The sequence below is a fragment of the Musa acuminata genome, chromosome BXJ1-11 (assembly GCF_036884655.1).
Source record: "Musa acuminata AAA Group cultivar baxijiao chromosome BXJ1-11, Cavendish_Baxijiao_AAA, whole genome shotgun sequence".
In the NCBI taxonomy this organism is placed as follows: domain Eukaryota; kingdom Viridiplantae; phylum Streptophyta; class Magnoliopsida; order Zingiberales; family Musaceae; genus Musa; species Musa acuminata.
The window spans coordinates 19,896,554-19,915,228 of NC_088337.1; the positions used below are offsets into that span (position 1 = coordinate 19,896,554).

At 35.8% G+C, this 18,675-nt stretch overlaps 1 protein-coding gene across 2 annotated transcripts; it reads right to left on the reverse strand.

Moving 5' to 3' along the window:
• Positions 1–559: 559 nt before the first annotated feature.
• LOC135597248 (vacuolar cation/proton exchanger 2-like) lies at positions 560–18,433 on the reverse strand. Of its 2 annotated transcripts, none has more exons than XM_065089948.1 (12): positions 17,881–18,433; positions 16,009–16,161; positions 14,412–14,479; positions 14,282–14,310; positions 13,955–14,151; positions 13,653–13,865; positions 9,464–9,598; positions 7,821–7,937; positions 7,646–7,699; positions 4,459–4,575; positions 1,455–1,548; positions 560–768 (listed from the first exon to the last, which is right to left on the reverse strand). In XM_065089948.1, the coding sequence occupies exons 2-12, from the start codon at positions 16,159–16,161 to the stop codon at positions 761–763; spliced, it is 1,185 nt and encodes a 394-aa protein (XP_064946020.1). In that variant the 5' UTR covers positions 17,881–18,433; the 3' UTR covers positions 560–760. The 2 variants fall into 2 exon arrangements, with proteins under 2 accessions (XP_064946020.1, XP_064946019.1); XM_065089947.1 differs by having other exon boundaries at positions 15,913–16,161; positions 17,881–18,428.
• Positions 18,434–18,675: the final 242 nt, after the last annotated feature.

The window sequence follows — 18,675 nt, forward strand, 5'->3', positions numbered from 1 at the left end:
GAATCATAATCTTTTTTAAACTTAAATTATATATATCATTATATTAATAATTTATTTTAAATCAACATATAACTATAACAAAAAAAACTTATGTACTATGTTTTTAAAAATATAAAAATTATTTTAGATAAATAAATCATACGAATTTAAATTATCCATGATAAAAATCACATAGGCTAAAATAAATTTGAACTCTTTTATAAACTTAAATTATACGTATTATTATATTAATAATTTATTATAAATCAATATATTACGTAAATAAACTATTAATGTTTGTTAACTGTTGAAAGAAACTTATATATTATATTTTTAAAAATATAAAAATTATTTTAAATATGAGTAAAATAAACCTTGAGTGATCCATTACCAAAATCAGATAAGCTAAAATAAACCTTAAACATGATATATATATATATATATATATATAACACGTAAAGATTGAATAACAATGCAACTACTTTTATGAAACGTTCATCTCCGTGCTTTAATCACACATTTTGGCAGGACATCCTCGAGACCACTCCGTTTCTTCCATCATGAGAGAAGATCAACAATGTGAAGAAAACAAAGATTATAAACAGCCGTGTGTCTTTTTCTTTTAAGGGTGAAAACCTGTGATACAATAAACTGTCGTATAAAGGGTACAGATCAGTCCCCACATCCTTGAACAGCTAGCAGAGCATCCATTCTGCAAAATACTAATCATGTTCCGCTCTAGCTTTGCCAAAATTCGAGATGAACTATTCAGGGGGATCAATCAATCACCTGACAAAAAACAAAAAACCCAAATTTACCATTTGCCTTTAAGTGTTTTTGAAAAAATAAATTAGTAAGAAATATTTATTATATTAAACAACATATAAGACGCTACATATAGCAATTGTGCTAGGGTCCACATCGTACATTAGGCATAGTTTGTAGACAGAATAAAAGAAGCATGCTAACAATTACAGCCTACCACAATATTTTTTAATGTAAATAAGAATGCTAAAAAAGCTGCCAAGGGAACAATGGCTTTGTTGTCAAAATAAGCTGCAGAAAGTACATGAGGAACAATGTGATAGGTTACTCCTTTTGACCTCAACTCAACATGAGAGTTTCTAGTGTTTCTCTGATGCAATGTTTTTAAAGCTCGTTCACATTGATCATGGACATTGTACCCTATTGCCTTGACTGTGTTCCTTGAGAGTAATGATTTATACAAGACCTTATACTGAAGATGCAATCCATTACAGGGACAACTGTGTTGATTAGTGGGGCAAAAAATTGGTTCTTATATATATATATATATATATGTATATATATATATGTATATGTATATATATATGTATATATATATGTATATATATATATATGTATGTATATATATATGTATATATATACATATATATATACATATATATATATATGTATATATCTCTTTGAACTGAAAAAAGGTTTCCAATACTTACTTGCTACAGGATCTATATGTACAAAGAAACTTGCAGCAACTATGAGGTAGCACAAAATAAGCATTAGTCCCTTGAAATAATTTGCAGTACCTTCCTGAAAGAAATATCAGACAAGTTAAACATAGTATATTGCTTATCTAAAATTTATATTTATAATCTGCAGTTTAGATTAAACAGAGCAGATGAATCTTATGAAACTTGGAAAAATTCTCAAGCAGGTCAGAAGCTTATAAAATTTGCAGAGCAAATGAACCAAATTTGTAAAGTTACTACAAACAATACCGAAAAAATAAAGACAACATAATTCTAAAAGTTTCATAAAAACATTTATGTACCAGAACATATCACAAAGTCTATTTTTCTCTAGATACAAACTTTCATGAGTATTGAGATATATGCTTCTTTCAAAGTTGATTATGATAATTTCTTGAAGCACCTCACAAAAGTACTAGATAATAACAGAACAATTAAAGCAGCTCTACCATTCAACAATTCCACCAATGCAAAAATATATATATCACATCAAAGTTAAAATTAGATGCTTAAGTGATCACTAAGGACTTATCATCAACCAAATAAAACTTCAACCACCGGATGCCATCAAGCTTGATCCAAAGTTACAGATATCAAAATAATTATACTGATATCTATTTATCAGTTTCTCCATTTTTAAGAATATCAGATGATTTATCAGTTTTTATCTATTTATATGTTTTAAAAAGAAGAAACATATACTAGCAATTATTTCACTCTCTAAATATATAGAGATTAAGTTTTCTTAATGTCAGCAATTATTTCAAACATAAAAACATACCTTTATCATAACTATATATCGTATTTGAATCTGTTTCTAGCAGCCAAGACATGTATAACTTACACTTTACAATATGCAATTCTTCCAATCTAAAGTTCAGAACTAAAAACAGCCAAACAATTTTATTTGAATCTGTCTCATGGTGCTTGGTCTTATGCATAAGGATTACAAAATCATATAGAACAAGATGAGATTTTATAATTATGTCTTTCAACCTTTCACTTAGTAATCTCTATTCTCATTTAGAATAAACATAAAGTTATCCAGAAAATAGGGTACAAAATTAGTATATTTGCAATAACAATATAGATAATCATAACCAGAAAAAAAAAAATATATATATATATAGATTATAATTTTAGCCCGTACCGGTATGGTATGTTGTGGCATATTGACAGTACACTCAAAATCATCAAAAAAAACCTCTAAAAATATCTAAAAAATAAAAAAAAATAGATAAGGATTTTTTAAGTTAGAAATAAATATAAATTTAATATAATTTTAGTAAAAATAATATAAATTGATCGAATATCAATCAAATTTTGATTAAATCATCATTAAAACCACTAATTATAATATTAAAAAACTTAATTAAAATCTAATATACATAAACATATGATCCAATCCTTAATATGAATGAAAAATAAAGATTTCACCTATTAAATGTCTAATTTCGAAAAAAAATCAATATTAAACACACTAATCACAACGTTAAAGACCTTAATTACACCCTAATTAATAATATTCTATCATAACAAATATACCGAACAATATATTAGACATTAAGCCATACACCACATATAATAGGCTTAATCATCTCATAAATCGATAAAAATCTAGAAAGAGAATACACATTGCTTTATTAGAGTGTTCTTCCTATTAATCCTCTCAAATTAACCTCCTAAATTTGATCCAATCCACAAATTATAACTTTGTTAAGTTTAGGAGAGTGAAAATGTAAGAATAAAAGTGAGAAATGAATGAAAAAGAGTTTCCGAGAGTTTAAAAGATTAAGTGAAATGAGTTGAAAGAGGGGGGAGAAAAGGGTTTAAAAACCTTTTTCTAAGCCTCAAACGATTAAATTGACCGTTTGAAATCGGACAATTTCAGCCCTTGATCGGCGACAGTCAAAATCTGATCGTTACTAACTGGTAACGATCAGATTTCAACCATTACCGCTCGGTAGAGGACGACCGCATACCGGGCGGTATGCATCGGTATAACAAACCCTATATTTATATATACATATATATTTATGTATATATGTATATATACATATACATATACATATACATATACATATACATATACATATACATATACATATACATATATATTCTGTTTGTACCCTGGTTTGAATTAGTGGCTGATGCAGTTTTACAAATATCCCCATCTAGAGTCCTCTTACAACTCCCGTCTAGATAGAGTCCTCTTAATTATACCACTTCGGTTGAAGCTGCCTGCCTTTTCTTATAATGGTTTCACTAACACTTAGAGTTGGTGTTTATAATATATAGTAATAATTCACACCCTCGATCATTATAGCAATCCTTAGCCCAAGTCACTAGCATATGAGAAAATTGATAGCCTTACCAATTGCAGTGGAGACATATACTGCTATATATATGTTCAAGCTATCACTCTCTGCATGAATCTTTTCTGTCGTTAAAAGTTAAAAATTGCTTCCATGATAGTACCATATGAACCTTAAATACTTTTTGTAATATCATTCATGACCTGCCCAATCTGATTTTAGTAACCTACCTGTAGTATCATCTGGTATCATTGAAAAAATAATACAAAAATAAATAAGAATAATAATGTACTTATATCAAGCTATATTTTTCAATACTGAAACTTAGTCGGACTAATAAATACTGATCCTTACCAACCAGTAAGATTGAAATTTGACACCTTGATTGGAAATTGATTGTAGCAAAATAACAGTAGAATGATGGTCTTTCATGGTTTTCAAATAGTGAGATAATAAGTAAAAATCTCAAAACAAATAATCATGCTGGCCAAGTAGAAAATTGGTCTAGACACCATATTAGCCCTAACAAAAAATGGAAAAAGGATCACATTGAAGTAATAACCATTTCTGGCATAATGCAACATAAATGATATAGCCAAGTAGTTATAATCAAATTATTATAAAGCTATCAAGTGGTAAAACTATTTCGGAGAGACCTGCAACATAAATGCTACAACCAGTACTGTTATAAAGAGAGTGGCTGTTTCAAATAGTTGGAAGTTCAAGTCCATTTGCCTCCCCATAATCCAACCAACAACCACACAGAAAGGAATCTGCAAATACCAACAAGAATCAGTTTATGTCCATGATATCAATTTTCTATTATTAACACATGCAAATCTCAGAATCATCAGAAAGGATGAATGAGACCCGTATTATGGTTATAATGTTGCAATATAAGATATAATCAGCTCACACAATAGCTAGAATTGGCCAGAAAATTGGAATGCACTGCTCTGGCCTAAAAAGATAAAAAAGCAAGCACTAAACATTTCTGTGGATAAAAGGGGTTAAAAAATTGTAGCCTATTCGTAAAACCATGGATTGCAAAACCAACCGATTCGGTATGGTTTGACCTGTTTTTACTGGCCACAGTGCTGACCAATGCACTGAGCAGCCTAAATTAGACGATCTGGTATGATTCACCACATATATACATATATACACATATATACATATATACACATATATACATATATACACATATATACATATATACACATATATACATATATACACATATATATATATATATATATATATATATATATAGAAGGCATGCACCCAATGCGGCTCAAGAGGATTCATGAGTTGTCTCCACCCATTGTCACTACTTGACGTCCGTCGCAGACTTAGCTGGTTTGGCAAAGAGGGAGGGCCCCTGCCCTATGAGGGTAGGTCAACTATGCTTATGGCTTCCCTAACCCGTTGTGGTCAGGTTGGGGTCAAGGAAGAACCAGGCCTGGTCTACCGCAACAACATTCGGTTCGTGGCCAGTTTATCCTCTCTCCTGAGGTGTTCAGTGTCCTCTTGAAGTGAACATTGTGCCACCTGGATAGGCAGTTATTCCACCTCCATGGACAGTTGCACCACATAACTGCCCTTAGAGGGCAATTATGCCACCTCAGCCACCACATCAGCAGGTAGTTGCATCATCGAGGCATCGACTATGCCACCTCAATAGGCAATCGTGCCACGCCGACAATTGCCCTAATCATCCTAACCATTAATAGTTATAGACTGTGGGTATAAATAGTCTCTCATTCTCTTCTCTCTTTCCTGTAGTTCATATTCCACTACACTTCGAACAACCTATTAACTTGAGCCCTAGAACTGCACACGTAGTTTCGAGCCGGATGAGGCTATGGTATTGTATTGTGCTCTGGTATGGAAAACATAATCTCATATGCAAAGTGTGCGTAGTCTTACAAAGCACTCCAAAACCCGATTGAGCGGCTATAGTTGGACTTGCGACTATCTTTTTACTTTTAAAGTCCATGAATTTCTTCTTGTCTTCCAAGTGTTTGTTGAATTCATTAGGTGTTGTGCTTTTGAGCAAGATGTATGTCGCTTGTTTTTTAGACTAATCAAGTTTTTGTTGAATTGTTTGAGTGTTGTGCTTTTGAGCAAGATGTCAGGACTTGTCTGCCAATCATTTTTTAAACTAATCAACTCTCTTTTTGCATGTCTTTGGAGACCTGAGCAAGGTTACACTTGGGTCAACCCTTTGTGGACGAATGTCACAAAGGTATCTCATGACTTAAACAATTCCAACTAAGTCTGTGATATTTAGTATCGGAGTGGGCAAGCGATTTGAGCAAACAACAAAGTTTGCAGCTCAGCCATGATGAAGCACCATGGTGAATCAAGGTTGAATCCAATGGGGCCACAAGTGTACCCTCGCTCTCAAAATGTGGAGCCACTCAAGAGGAGCGTGACAGTCATAATGGTGTGCAAGTAGTTCGCAACTCCCCGCAAGCGAAGGACTTTGAACAGTAAAAACATAGCCGCAAGTCCAGCAACGATTCATGGATATGCATCAAACACCTTGATTGCATTGCACCATACAGTTCACTTTGGTACACCTCCTCTGCCACCTCTTTTCCACCTCTTATTCTTTCTCCTTTTTCTTCCTTCTTCCTCTTCCTTCTTCTAGTCCTTCTCTCCCCTAGTAGTACCATGCTATGTTCCAATGTACCAATATCAATACATTAACATGGCACGGACCCATACAGGTCCAACAATCAAAATTGCAAACCTTGGGTAAAAGACAAGCATAACAATAGAATTTCAGTAACAAGCATTAGATTCATGCATACTGTGGTCTGGAAGAAAACATACCATGACACGTTAAAGGCAGTTAATCATCAGCATAGCAGAGAAGTGTAGCATTTAATTTTATATATTGTGTGTGTTGTTGTCTATTGTACCTTGCCAATGCCTGAAACATATCAAATGTATCCCTAGGTTATGTAAGTAATTGTTGTGCATGCAACAACCCACTGGAAAAAATTTACTATGTCAGAGTACAACTAATATATTTTCTAGCATAGGCACCTTCAATAACCACTAAAAGTTACATTTTGGGTTACACTAGGACTTCTTCACACACATTAACATCCATAACTCTTCCATCTCTTCTATCAACATAGCTTGCTCATTGCTGGTCAGGCAAAGTCAGATTTGTTATCTTAACCATTTCTCATAAATGAAACTAGTTCAGGATGAGGAACCAAATCATGACAGTTTGTATACAAGTTTCTAAAATTATCATTCATACTGGTTAGTATGGGCCAGTATTTACTGGCTCAACAACTTACCAAGATATAGACTGGATCTCTTCGGTATGGTTGTACCACTCGCATCAAAGTATGTTGAGATATATCATTTTGTAATTTTTTGGATGCATTAAAATTAGTCGAGTATATACAGATGTTGTCGCTGCTCATGGGTGAACAATAACCCACATGGACAGAAGATACAAATCAGTTGTGCCTCGTCAGTATAAATCAGGATTGATAATAAGAGTTTCTTATTGTGTGCTCAATTTTCATATGAACAAAAACCAATTGTTGAAACTTTTGATATCTTTCTTCCTACCCTAGATTCTTTCTCCCCATATTTCACTTCCTTCCCAAATATTATATGGTATATTTGTTTCATGGCAGATTGTTATCTCATGCACATAAATAATTTCTTTTACCACATCTTATCCTCTTCAAACATCAAAAAGTAAGACTTAGTTCTAAGCAAAGAAATCTCAAGTACCGCCAGTCACTGACTGAAGAACTTGCAAGTGCAAAGCACAAACAAACTGAACACTAATTATGTCCATATGATTACCACAAACATCGATATTTGTGTAGAGGATCCAATTGCGACACCCAGTGTGATGTCCTGCAAAAAAAAGAAAACTTGTATCAACAAATATTGCCAATTGGATTTGAAATCCTCCAAGAAAAGTGAAACTAAAACCAATAGTGGTATGATAAAAGAGGATATGCCTCAAAGTACTAACCAGTTTGTCTTTCATAGCAAACATTATTGCGCTAGCATGCTCAGCAGCATTTCCAACAATAGGTAGCAAAATAACACTGATAAAAGCCACCGGCATGTTCATTGACTCTGATGCCCCCTGGAAGAAAATATCAAAAATACAATTAGATCATGGGCAACCACAGCAAATTATTACTTTAGTAAAAGAATATAATGTATTTTCCATAGTCCGCTTTACTAAATGAATACCGTACAATATCTAGAGTCTAATGTAAAAGCATGACAAGACAAAATTCAGTACGCATTGATTCAGAAGCAAAATATCAGCTTGGTCTACAAAGAAGAAACTATCAAGTAAGAAATCTATATACATGTTTGGCCTAAATTCTCCTATGTGTTCTAGTTTACCCTACATGGAGGGACCATACATGTCATATTTGTTGTGACTTCAGATCAATCTTGATATCAGCCAAATCCACGATCATTTAGTAGAAAACAGAACATGTAGAGGGTGACTATGTTATAATAAATTATGGTACCTTGAATAGTCGTGCCCAGAAAAATATGTACAAACTTCATTTGAAGAAAGAAAAATTGCAAGTCATATAAATTTACATAATCAAAATTTGTCATATGAACAAGCACAACACAAATGGATGTGAATCCAATAGTATATGGAAATATATTACTCAATTTCAGTATGGATAAGAAGAGTAGATCATAAAGATTAGAACAAAGTCCAGTTCCATTGCAGTTCTTTGTCTTAACATAAGTTGGCACACATCCACATATGCTGTGTGTCATATCATATCTCATTCCTATATGGCTTATCCATGGGAAACTTCACCAGATAGTAGACACCTGAAAAACAATGGTAACAACATTTGGATTGGGGAAGGGTCAATGTGTGCAGCCTTGCCTTTATATTTAGAGAGATTGTTCCTGAATGGAACTTCTCCAAAGCTTGTGCTGTTCTTAGCAAAATTAAAATTGGGTGAGATCCTCTCATATTATATTGCATTACCATCCAATAATTTTGCTCATGATCACATGTCAACAGCTAGTCACGCCCAACTTAATTTCTCTTGACTGATATTAACTTTGGGCTGTTAGTTGTCCTACTAGAATTAGATAGATATTTGATTAAAAAAATCTTATGCCCACTGCATATCTTATACACAACTCTTATATTCTGAGATGAGAGAACATGAGAATAGGATTTTTTACTACAAAAATCAATTCTTTACTGCAGTGATGGAAAAACTCCATGCATAAAATATGCATGTGGGTTTTACATGTGGGAATATCATTTCTCTCTTTCATAACTGTATTAGCATTACCAGTTAGTCATTGACTTTTGGACATTGTCATAACAGTTCCAATTCTAGAGTTAATAAATTAGAGTGGGATGTCTATTACCCTTAATTTAATTAACAATCTGATGAATGAATGGAAATACAACTGCTGCCAAATTACATTCGTTTCCCTGTTATCATGGAAACTTCAAATCAGCTGCTTTCATTAAAATAAGGATTGGGTTATTCTATATCCCAAAGTGATAACTGGTCAAGTAACTCATGAATATCTATAATAACATGTAAGACAAACACACAAGATTGTTATGAATGAAGCAGAAAAAAGGGTACAAAAGGAAGAATCTAACACCTGTATAGCATCAACAAGGTATCCAGAGAGAATAGAAACCCAAACAGTCAAGACAGCAAGCCAGGATATTGCTTCCCATTGAGTTATCTCAGGAGCATCCTCATCATCACTGTCGTTCTCATTCGCTACCTCTTCCTACAATGTAATATGAATTTTTAGGAACCATGTGTTTTGATGCATATCTAACACAAAATAACAATTGGTTAAATTTCAGACAATAGATTGACCACCAACCAATGTTTAAACAAATAAAATGACCTTTTGTATATCTTAGGCAAAAAAAAAACAAAGAATTTGTGATAAAAAATTTGTGATTAATGCTTTCAACTAAAGCTTAAGGCCAGACCTTGAAAAGTCAATAAAGAAAAAAAGAAAAGAAACGAAAATTAAAATAAAGCTAGATGTATGACAAGCTAGAATTCACTCAGACATGAAGTCCTTTTATAGCTCCTTATGTTGAAACCCTTAAAATGCACTTAAAAAAATAGAAGAAAAAAATTATTTTTTGAAAATAAAATATGTATGCTATGACTAAAGCTGAAAAATATCAAGTTGTCTATTTGGTACAGGCTTGCATCGTATTACCCTAATTTATTGCCCCTGCAACCAAGATTTTAAATACTAGTCAGATTTATCCTAACTGATATTTACTGGTGTATCCAAGAAACTATAAAAGACCATCCACTTGGTACCCGTGTTTGATGTACCATCCAAAACAATACGAAGCAGGCCGTACATGCCAGTCTGTCAACTAACCGATACATGATGCATCAGCCGATACAGTTCATACTGTATCGGCTGACACGAGTTGGTATGGGTTGGAACTGGACTGCTACCAACCAAAATTGGGTCAAGTTTGCCCCCAATGGTCAAATTGGTCTTTGGAACCTCTTTTGAACTATAAATCCCCTCCCTCCCCCCTCTTTCACTCACTCTCACTCTCATTCATTGTCATCCGCTCTCTCATTCTCACTCTCACTCCTAGTCACTGTCATCCTTATAACTTAGAATTCCTATTCATTTATGCCTCATATACACTCTATTCTATATAAATACAATAAAATTATCATTAGATTAGGATAAAAAAAACCCTAAGAAATGGTTTTCTGTAAATTTTTGGCCATTTTCAATCTTTTTTTCAAAAATCTGTACATGTCAGCAACAGAGATACATTACAGTATTCATGTACTGGCCCAAAAGTGAGTGAAAGAGAGGGGAGCGAGGGGCCTAAAAGTGGCCCCAACAATCAATTTGACCATTAGGGTCAAAGTAGACTCGATCTGAGCTACATCGGTCAAATTCCAATTGGTCTTGACCCGTATCATCTAATACATGACATGTTTCAATCGTGTCAGTCGATACATGCCCTGTACCAACCCATATTAGGTCATATTTCAACATTCTTTTCATAATGGGCTAGTCTGTGTACCAATCAACTGGCACACAGTTACACACACCATTATGTACTATCTGTTTCATACCATTTCTGGTGTATGTGAAACCTTGCTAGCCAATATGAAGCAAATAAAAAATACAAGAAAAAGAACAAGAAACAACAGAAGCAATAAAAAATACAGGATAGAACTCTCTTCTCTAAACCCTTTTCTTCTATTATTCATTTCAAGACACTAGAGATAGGAGCGAGAACCAAAGAGATTATGCTTTTCTAATGTAGATGTGGGTTCATCATGCTTTAAATGGAAATTAAAATCCTTTATCATATTAAAAATGAATAGCCCAAGCACCTAGCCATCAATATTGGGTCGTTTATCATGCAAGTTAATAGCGCTAAACTATTTTAAGCTCAGTGTACCATGGTTCAACATGGGATGTGATATTGTATCGGATATGATTGATTAACTAGATGAACCTAAACCCACATGACCAAAAATATTTAAAGTTGTAAACCCAAGTTAATGGCTGTAAACCCATCTAGCCATAAATTTATTATCACATCCATCCTCACTTCTAATAATCTCCACTGGGGTATCATAGGTATACCCTCATATTAATGGATGATCCATATCTAAAACCTTAGGCTGGTGGTATGAACCACCTATACAATGAATTTGAAATGTCTTGCTTATTAAATAATATAGTATAAAATAGATAAGGTAAATATCAGATATTTGATGGTATTCTGTATGCTGTATAACCAGTGAATTCATAAATATCAACTAATTAGCCAAAGTAAAATTTTGGCACGAAAATTGCGTTCATACATTTAACATTGATTTTGTCACTATTGCTCCTGAGAAACTAACCAAATAAAGGCAAGCATGATGAATCCCTGGTAGTACACAAAGCGCTTATTCAATTGATAATCCTTGACAGTACAATGTGACCTCAACTTATCGTATGGCTAACAAAGAAAATTGCATGTTTAAGGACCAGAACATTTTATTTAAGGTGCTGCACCAGCTAGACCTAGGACATCACCCTGACTAAACCTTCTAGCAACCTGTGCAAAATCACAGATGAAAGAACATTTAGATACACATGTCACACACCCAGACTAAACCTCGTAGCTACCTGTGCAAAATCAAAGATGAAAGAACATTTAGATACACATATCTAGACATGTGTATTGAAGCAAAATCATGCATGAAAGAATATTTAGTTATGCATATTGAAGCAAGCATCATCCCACAATAAGCAATGATTGCTTTCCAAATGAAATACATAGTGCAATAAACTAAACTTATTAACAAAGATATTCGATAATTTAAGCATCTCTGGCATTAAGAGAAGACAGGTACAGATAATCCTTTTTTGCAATTTATATGATCAAATATGTACTAAACTACTCCTGAGCAAGGTTCACAATTTCGTAGCATACCGAAGTATCGAGTTCAGCTCGGTATGATACGGTACGAGTATACCGAGTGGTACGCTCTGGCGTACCTCTCGGTATGTATATATATATATATATATATAATAAAAAAATTAATAAACAAAAAAGGGCGACATCGCCGCCTCATTTCTTCTCCCCGTGCAGATGAGGAGAAGTTGTCGTCGACGTCGAGGCCTCATCGCCTAGATGAGGAGAAGACGATATCTCATCTGCGACGTCCAACGAGGGAGGGCGGCAACAGATCGGGATCGTCGAGGGAGAGCGACATCGGATCTCCAGGTTCTCCCTTTTCTTCTCCCTCTTCTACTCCCGCTTTTTCCTTCTCCCTCGGCTAATATCGTCCCATAGCAGAAACAACCCCAATCGACCGTCACCAACCGATTTCGCGTGGTAATAGGGCGCAAATAGCCCTAATCGACGGTACCACCCGATAGCAGACGGTCCGCATACCAGTCTGCCAGCGGACCGGTACATACCGCCTGGTATGGGCGGTATCATTCAAAATAACAAACCTTGCTCCTGAGCACCATTAGAAACTTTTATATGCATCACCAATTAAAGGCACTCAAAATATAGCAAAAAAATTAAGTAAATAACACTTGATGACTATAGTCACAAGTCTTGATTTAACGAGAACATATTCCATTTTGCTCTGCTTATGGGTTGGCAAGCTATAACAAATTAACAACTATGCATAATGAGAAGAAGATAACCACTTTCACATAACTAATGAGACATCTCAGCTTGAGAAACCTATAAAAATAAGAAAGAAATTCAGATCACGACATATTTCATATATATGTATATACAAAGAATGCAAACTTCTGTGGGACCTGTACCGGTCCTAGGCTGAACCGGTACATACCGTTGTAACTAGCATACCGACATTCATACACCAATGTGTAACATAGAGGAAGTATTAAGAAGGAGATGAAGGAAAAAAAGTTGGCAGTGGCGGGAAACGAGGAAGAGGAAGGAAGAAGAAGAGGTCATGGAGGAAGAGAAGGAAGAGGAAGAAGTTGGAGGAAGAGGAGGTGGAGGAGGAGGAAGTGTATCCAAGGTAGGCGAGCAGCAGATGGTAGCGACCTTCGCATGTACAGAGAAGAGGGCTGATGATTTCGGGCTCTGCACATATGGAGAAGAGAGGCCACAAATTGAACCCAGAAATTTAACTTTTTAAGATTTTATTTTAACTGGACAGGACTGGATCGGATCACCCATAACAGGGGCAGTCCTCTTATCCGTTCATGCCCAGACCGGTACGAACCGTTCCAGGAAAACTTGCAATCTTTGTATATAAATTTCCAAGGCCACAAACTAGAACAGCTAGCTTACTTCGCCAATTGGTTTATAAAGTTCATGTTGACTCTTCAATTGAAAAAAGAGGTAGCCAGCATATGCCACAAGCATGATACAGCTGCTGAACCTTGAAAGAGCCAGTTCTGATCTTCCATAATGTAATTCTGAGTGTGTAAAATGAAGTACTGCTGGAAACATTAGACCCATCACTGCCATTAATAGCAATCCTGAGTTCACGACGGCAGCAGCCTGTTTCGCATAGAAGCCATATTATTGTTTCATACAAAAAAATACAACCAATCTATTGGACAAGAAGTTGTTCTGTTCGATAGAGTTACCTTATTGAAGACCTGATCTTTGTTGCAATGGACAATTCCACCAGTGAAGAAAGCACATCCCAGAACTAAGAGCATATTTGACAATATGGAGCCCAGCAAAGATTGCTGAACAACACGAATCATTCCATTGTTCAATGCATAAATTGATATTATCATCTCTGTTGCATTACCAAATGTAGCATTCAAAAGTCCTCCAACTGCAATTCCAAGTGGTTAATTGCATCATTTAATGCTTAAAATTGACAAGAAAAAAATCAAGATAGTTCCATCACATAAGTGTATAATATTTATATAAGAAACAAAGTGCAACAATAAATATAGATGTACCTGTTGGACCAGTGTAACTTGCTAGCTGTCTGTGTTATAATAAATCAACAACAACATATTAATTTGCAAACTCAGAATGAACAGATAAGAAATGCAATGGCAACCCAGATTGACAAACAGTGAAACTTACTCTGTGGCATAACCCAAACGCTCAGCCAGAGGTATTATTCCAATCAGACTGAAAAAGAAAACCCATCCCTGTAATTTGAAAAGTATGGTATTAAAAATACAACACAACTCAGAACCAAAGACGGTATATAATTGTCCCATATCAAAGATATAGCTTCCAGGACAAAATAAAGGTGCTTTGCCCCCTTTCATTTATCAGTACAAGCAGTACGACTTGGTATGCATCTATATTAGTTTCATCAAATGAAAAAATAACTGTGACTAATATGAGCCACAGTACAAACCATCCACTTGTGGTACAAAATTGCCACAAAACACTTGTAGAGAATCAGTCAGGATGATAAGCAACTAGAATAATCATTTTTCTAGTAAACTGTGAGTGAACTGCAGCAGTCAAGACCTCAGTAATTTCAACCTGATACATTAGAAACTATAGTCACTTGTTCCAGACAAAACTTATAAATATGAAAGGAGAATGAGTCATAAAATATTATGATAAAGTCGTAGAAGCAATTGAGAAGTTATTCATAGTCTGTGAAACCTTGGATCACCATAACAACCAACTTGCCCAAATCAGATACTCATGTATCCACCAATACTACACGTTTATGTTTTAGATTTTTAATGTAAGCATTCCCTTTAAAAGAGTTAGTACAATGGTGAATGGCTAACATTGCCTGGATATTTTTGGCTAGAGCCAACGTTTCAGATATGTTGGCTTCAGCTCAAGATCAACTGATTGATAAAAGGTAATTAAACGAGTGGTTTCATGATTGATATGATTCAAGTGCCGATCTTCCACTCGAGTGCTTCATGGAAAGTTGAGGCTAGCAATCACTAGGAACTCCATATTTCTAACAGAATGAATGCATTATTCTGTCCCTTCCAGCCTAGAAAAAGGAAAAGAATGACTTTCTTGGTTAACAATTAAAGATGTTTATTGTAGTGGTTAGCACTAATCATAATATAAAAGCAAATATCATATATCAGTAAGGAAAATATAGGTTTTCATCCATGCCATATTAAACAAACATTATAAGAAAGTCCTATATTTACCTGCCTGCAACCTTTGAACCTTATCCACCTTATCTACACTGATAGGCTGAAAAAGCCCGATTGGTGGGTCCCCTATGGCTCCCATGTGCTCTCTCCAGTTATTCCAAGGGGGTGAATTGGAGAAGACACACGTTGGCCAAACAGAATTGCTCAATATTATATATTTTTTAATGAATTGCTATTTTGGTATATATTTGAATCATGTTATATCAGAATCAGGCACTGGCCTTCATTCTTTATAGGCCATCATAGTTCCTCTATGCTCAGATGCATATTTACCATTATGAAACAAGCAAAGACAATAGGAGTTAGACAAGTCCACTATAAGATTGAGAAAGTAGGCAAATTGAATATTGCATGTAAAAGCAGTTTGAAATGAGAGTTGATCTATGGACCCAAAAAAGGCTTTGGAGCTGATAAAACTAAGGTGATAAGTAAATGCTTACATGCTTTCCAGTAAGATAGTGAAGCATGATTGCTAAAGGTCCAAAAGGTAATAACACATTAATTTTCGCCTTGATTAGCACAATGTAAATACTCATCAATATTCTATTTCTTGTCCTCCCAGGGGTGTATTGAGCAACAGTTGCAAATGATCCGATGTGATCAAATGTGTGCGTCTTCCTGGTAGCCAATGGTGAACCAACAATTGTATCTTCTGGGAGTTCAAGATCTGTCTTCTCATTAGGTCCCATCTGCACATGCACATCTTTTTGAGATCATAGTCATTTTTTATAAGAACAAGAGTTATAATTCTGAAGCACTAAACGGCTAACATCATTTTCAGCACTAAGCATGATTTGCTTATCAAACATGAAGCACCATTATGCAAAATTAAATTACTCTAAAAAGTGCATCCAAGAATGGATAGATGAACATGGAGGACAAAAATTAGTCATAGTCTGAAAAAGAATCAGTCAATTTTTTTATTTGGAATTTGAATCACAAGGTAGTTGTTTGGTTGAGGTACCAACGATAAAATATAACCAAGGCTTAAGGCTTTGGTTGGTCAATGTCTACTATTCTGACCATGAGCCAGCAAGCAGATCAAAAAATGTCTCCTGGTCTGGATTCATACAAAATATACCACCCACGAGTTTATTCTATACTACTCATACTTTCACTAATGTCAAGCTGTACTAGGCTGTACTCTTGCTATCGATGACCCCAAAGATGAAAAAATGGCTGTCTCGGCAATTAAACCATTGGAACAAGCCTGTGCAGCAGCCAGTTCTATTAACAGCAGTCTCCCCCATGACAATAGAGTTTCCTGCTTGCCAACTGTTTTTGAGACAGGCCAAGATGCTAGTCTTCTAGTTATTAAAGATTTTATTGAGAAAAAAAAATAGCATTAATAGGGAGTCTGCCCTGCCCATGACGTATTAGAAAGTTCTGAAACCCCAAAAGCAAAGAAGGTAAAAAAATAACTAGAGTTACTGCAGTGAGACACATCCCAGAAACTAGGGTTCCCAAGCAACCTTCTAAGAGAAAGCCCAAGAGAGATTAAAAAAGAAAAAAATTGATGAGAAGATTTATAACCTCGTTTATATTCCAAAGAATAAGGACAATTTTCCAATGTTCCAATTCCAATGGATGGAAACACCAAAATATCTTGAGGGTGAGAATAGTAAGAACAAGTGGATGGAAACAATTGAAGACCAATAAATAAGAAGATGAAGAATTGGGTTACCAAAAATGCACGCAAGGAACGTAGAAGGTTCACCAATGCAACGCTTAAAGAATCAAGAGGTCTATAATGATCAGCATAAAGGACACATGAGCTAGTTTGACATTTCTGGGCATTGTTACACAACGAAGGGGTTTCTTTTAGTGTTCACGGCAAAGCAGATCGAGAGGCTCATTCCAAATCATACTCTAATTTCTCACGTTGACTACAGTTCTTACCAATTCTACATATTGATGGAAATACGGGTTAATTTAAAGCCATCTTGATCAATTAAACACAACTTCGTCCCATCAAAGCAAGCAGCGAACAAGATGATATCGCCGGCTTAGACAAGGTGAGGAAACCCAGGGTGACGATCCCAATTCCAAAGTAACAAGAAGTCCTCAAATCATGCCCAAGATGTTACAAACGAACCACAAAATTAACATCCCAACCAATGCAGGTAGAGAAACCTTGTCCTGTGTTTCTTGATTGAAGAATCAAGAAGACGGCGTAATGAACAGAATCTCACCATTCTGTACGATAAGATGATGAATGAAACACAGTTTGGATGCACGAGTAATATAGCTTTCAACAACAAGAGAGGATCGCAGGTAAGAGAAGCGGAAGAAAACACCAAGATAAAGCCCAGAATTGCAAAGAAACAAGAAATCCTCGAATGAAGCCGAAGATGCTATGATCGAACCACAAAATCAACATCCAAGGAAAGCAGGTACGAAGGTCTTACCTCGGATCGTTGAATTTCACAGAAAGAGGGAGGAGGAGCCAGATCTCGGGTTCACGGCAGCCCAAGGACCGACGTGTCAAGAAACCGCATGTCGAAGACCGGACCAAGAACGAACCGGAAGAGAACACCAAAGAAGGTAAGAAAGGGCAAAAGAATGGGGGAGGGCTATAGTTAGGAATTCACGTGGATGGGGGGAGAGAGAGGGAGAGATCCATGAAAGCCGCAGAAAGGGTCGCAGGCGGCATCTCTTGTTCTTGGTTACCCGGAAGGTGGCATCCGACTGCCACCGTCTCCATCATCTGCTCCAGATCTATCTTTGAACGATAATGCATACATAATGTATAATGCTGGTAATCAATACTTATTAGCACGAGGACGAGCGAAAGAGAGAGCCCCGTGAAGTAATCTGGAGAAGAGGAGCTGTGTTGTGGAAAATCTGTCCTGCATCAGGATTCGTGCGGGTGCGAATCTCGAGGCTCCGGGCGGTGGTTCCGTCTGGCGTTGCTGTTTCCGGCAGGAGGGAGCGGACACGTGCGATCGTCGCGCCCCCAAACCCAAAGTTGCAGCCGTAAAAACTGTCAGGGGTGATTCACGCGCGCATCTGACAGATGTTCCCTCCTTTCTGGGTCCCGCGTGGGATCCTGTTGCCGCTCCAACAGCCTTGACTGCATTTACTTCCCGAGGTAAAAATATCCTGTCGGCATGGGTCAAACCTACCGGTGGAACGTTCCAGGTGTGATCCGGATGTCCTGTTAGATGACATCACCTTGACCTCTTTCGACGGGTGATTCAGTC

Excerpts from the sequence above, each read along its gene's own strand:
- LOC135597248 (XM_065089947.1), bottom strand. The coding sequence starts at position 16,161 with ATGGGACCTAATGAGAAGACAGATCTTGAACTCCCAGAAGATACAATT. Across the intron at positions 14,311-14,411 it reads CGTTTGGGTTATGCCACAGA|ACAGCTAGCAAGTTACACTG; the intron begins GTAAGTTTCACT and ends ATTATAACACAG. Across the intron at positions 7,938-9,463 it reads ACCTTGTTGATGCTATACAG|GGGGCATCAGAGTCAATGAA; the intron begins GTGTTAGATTCT and ends ATTTTCTTCCAG.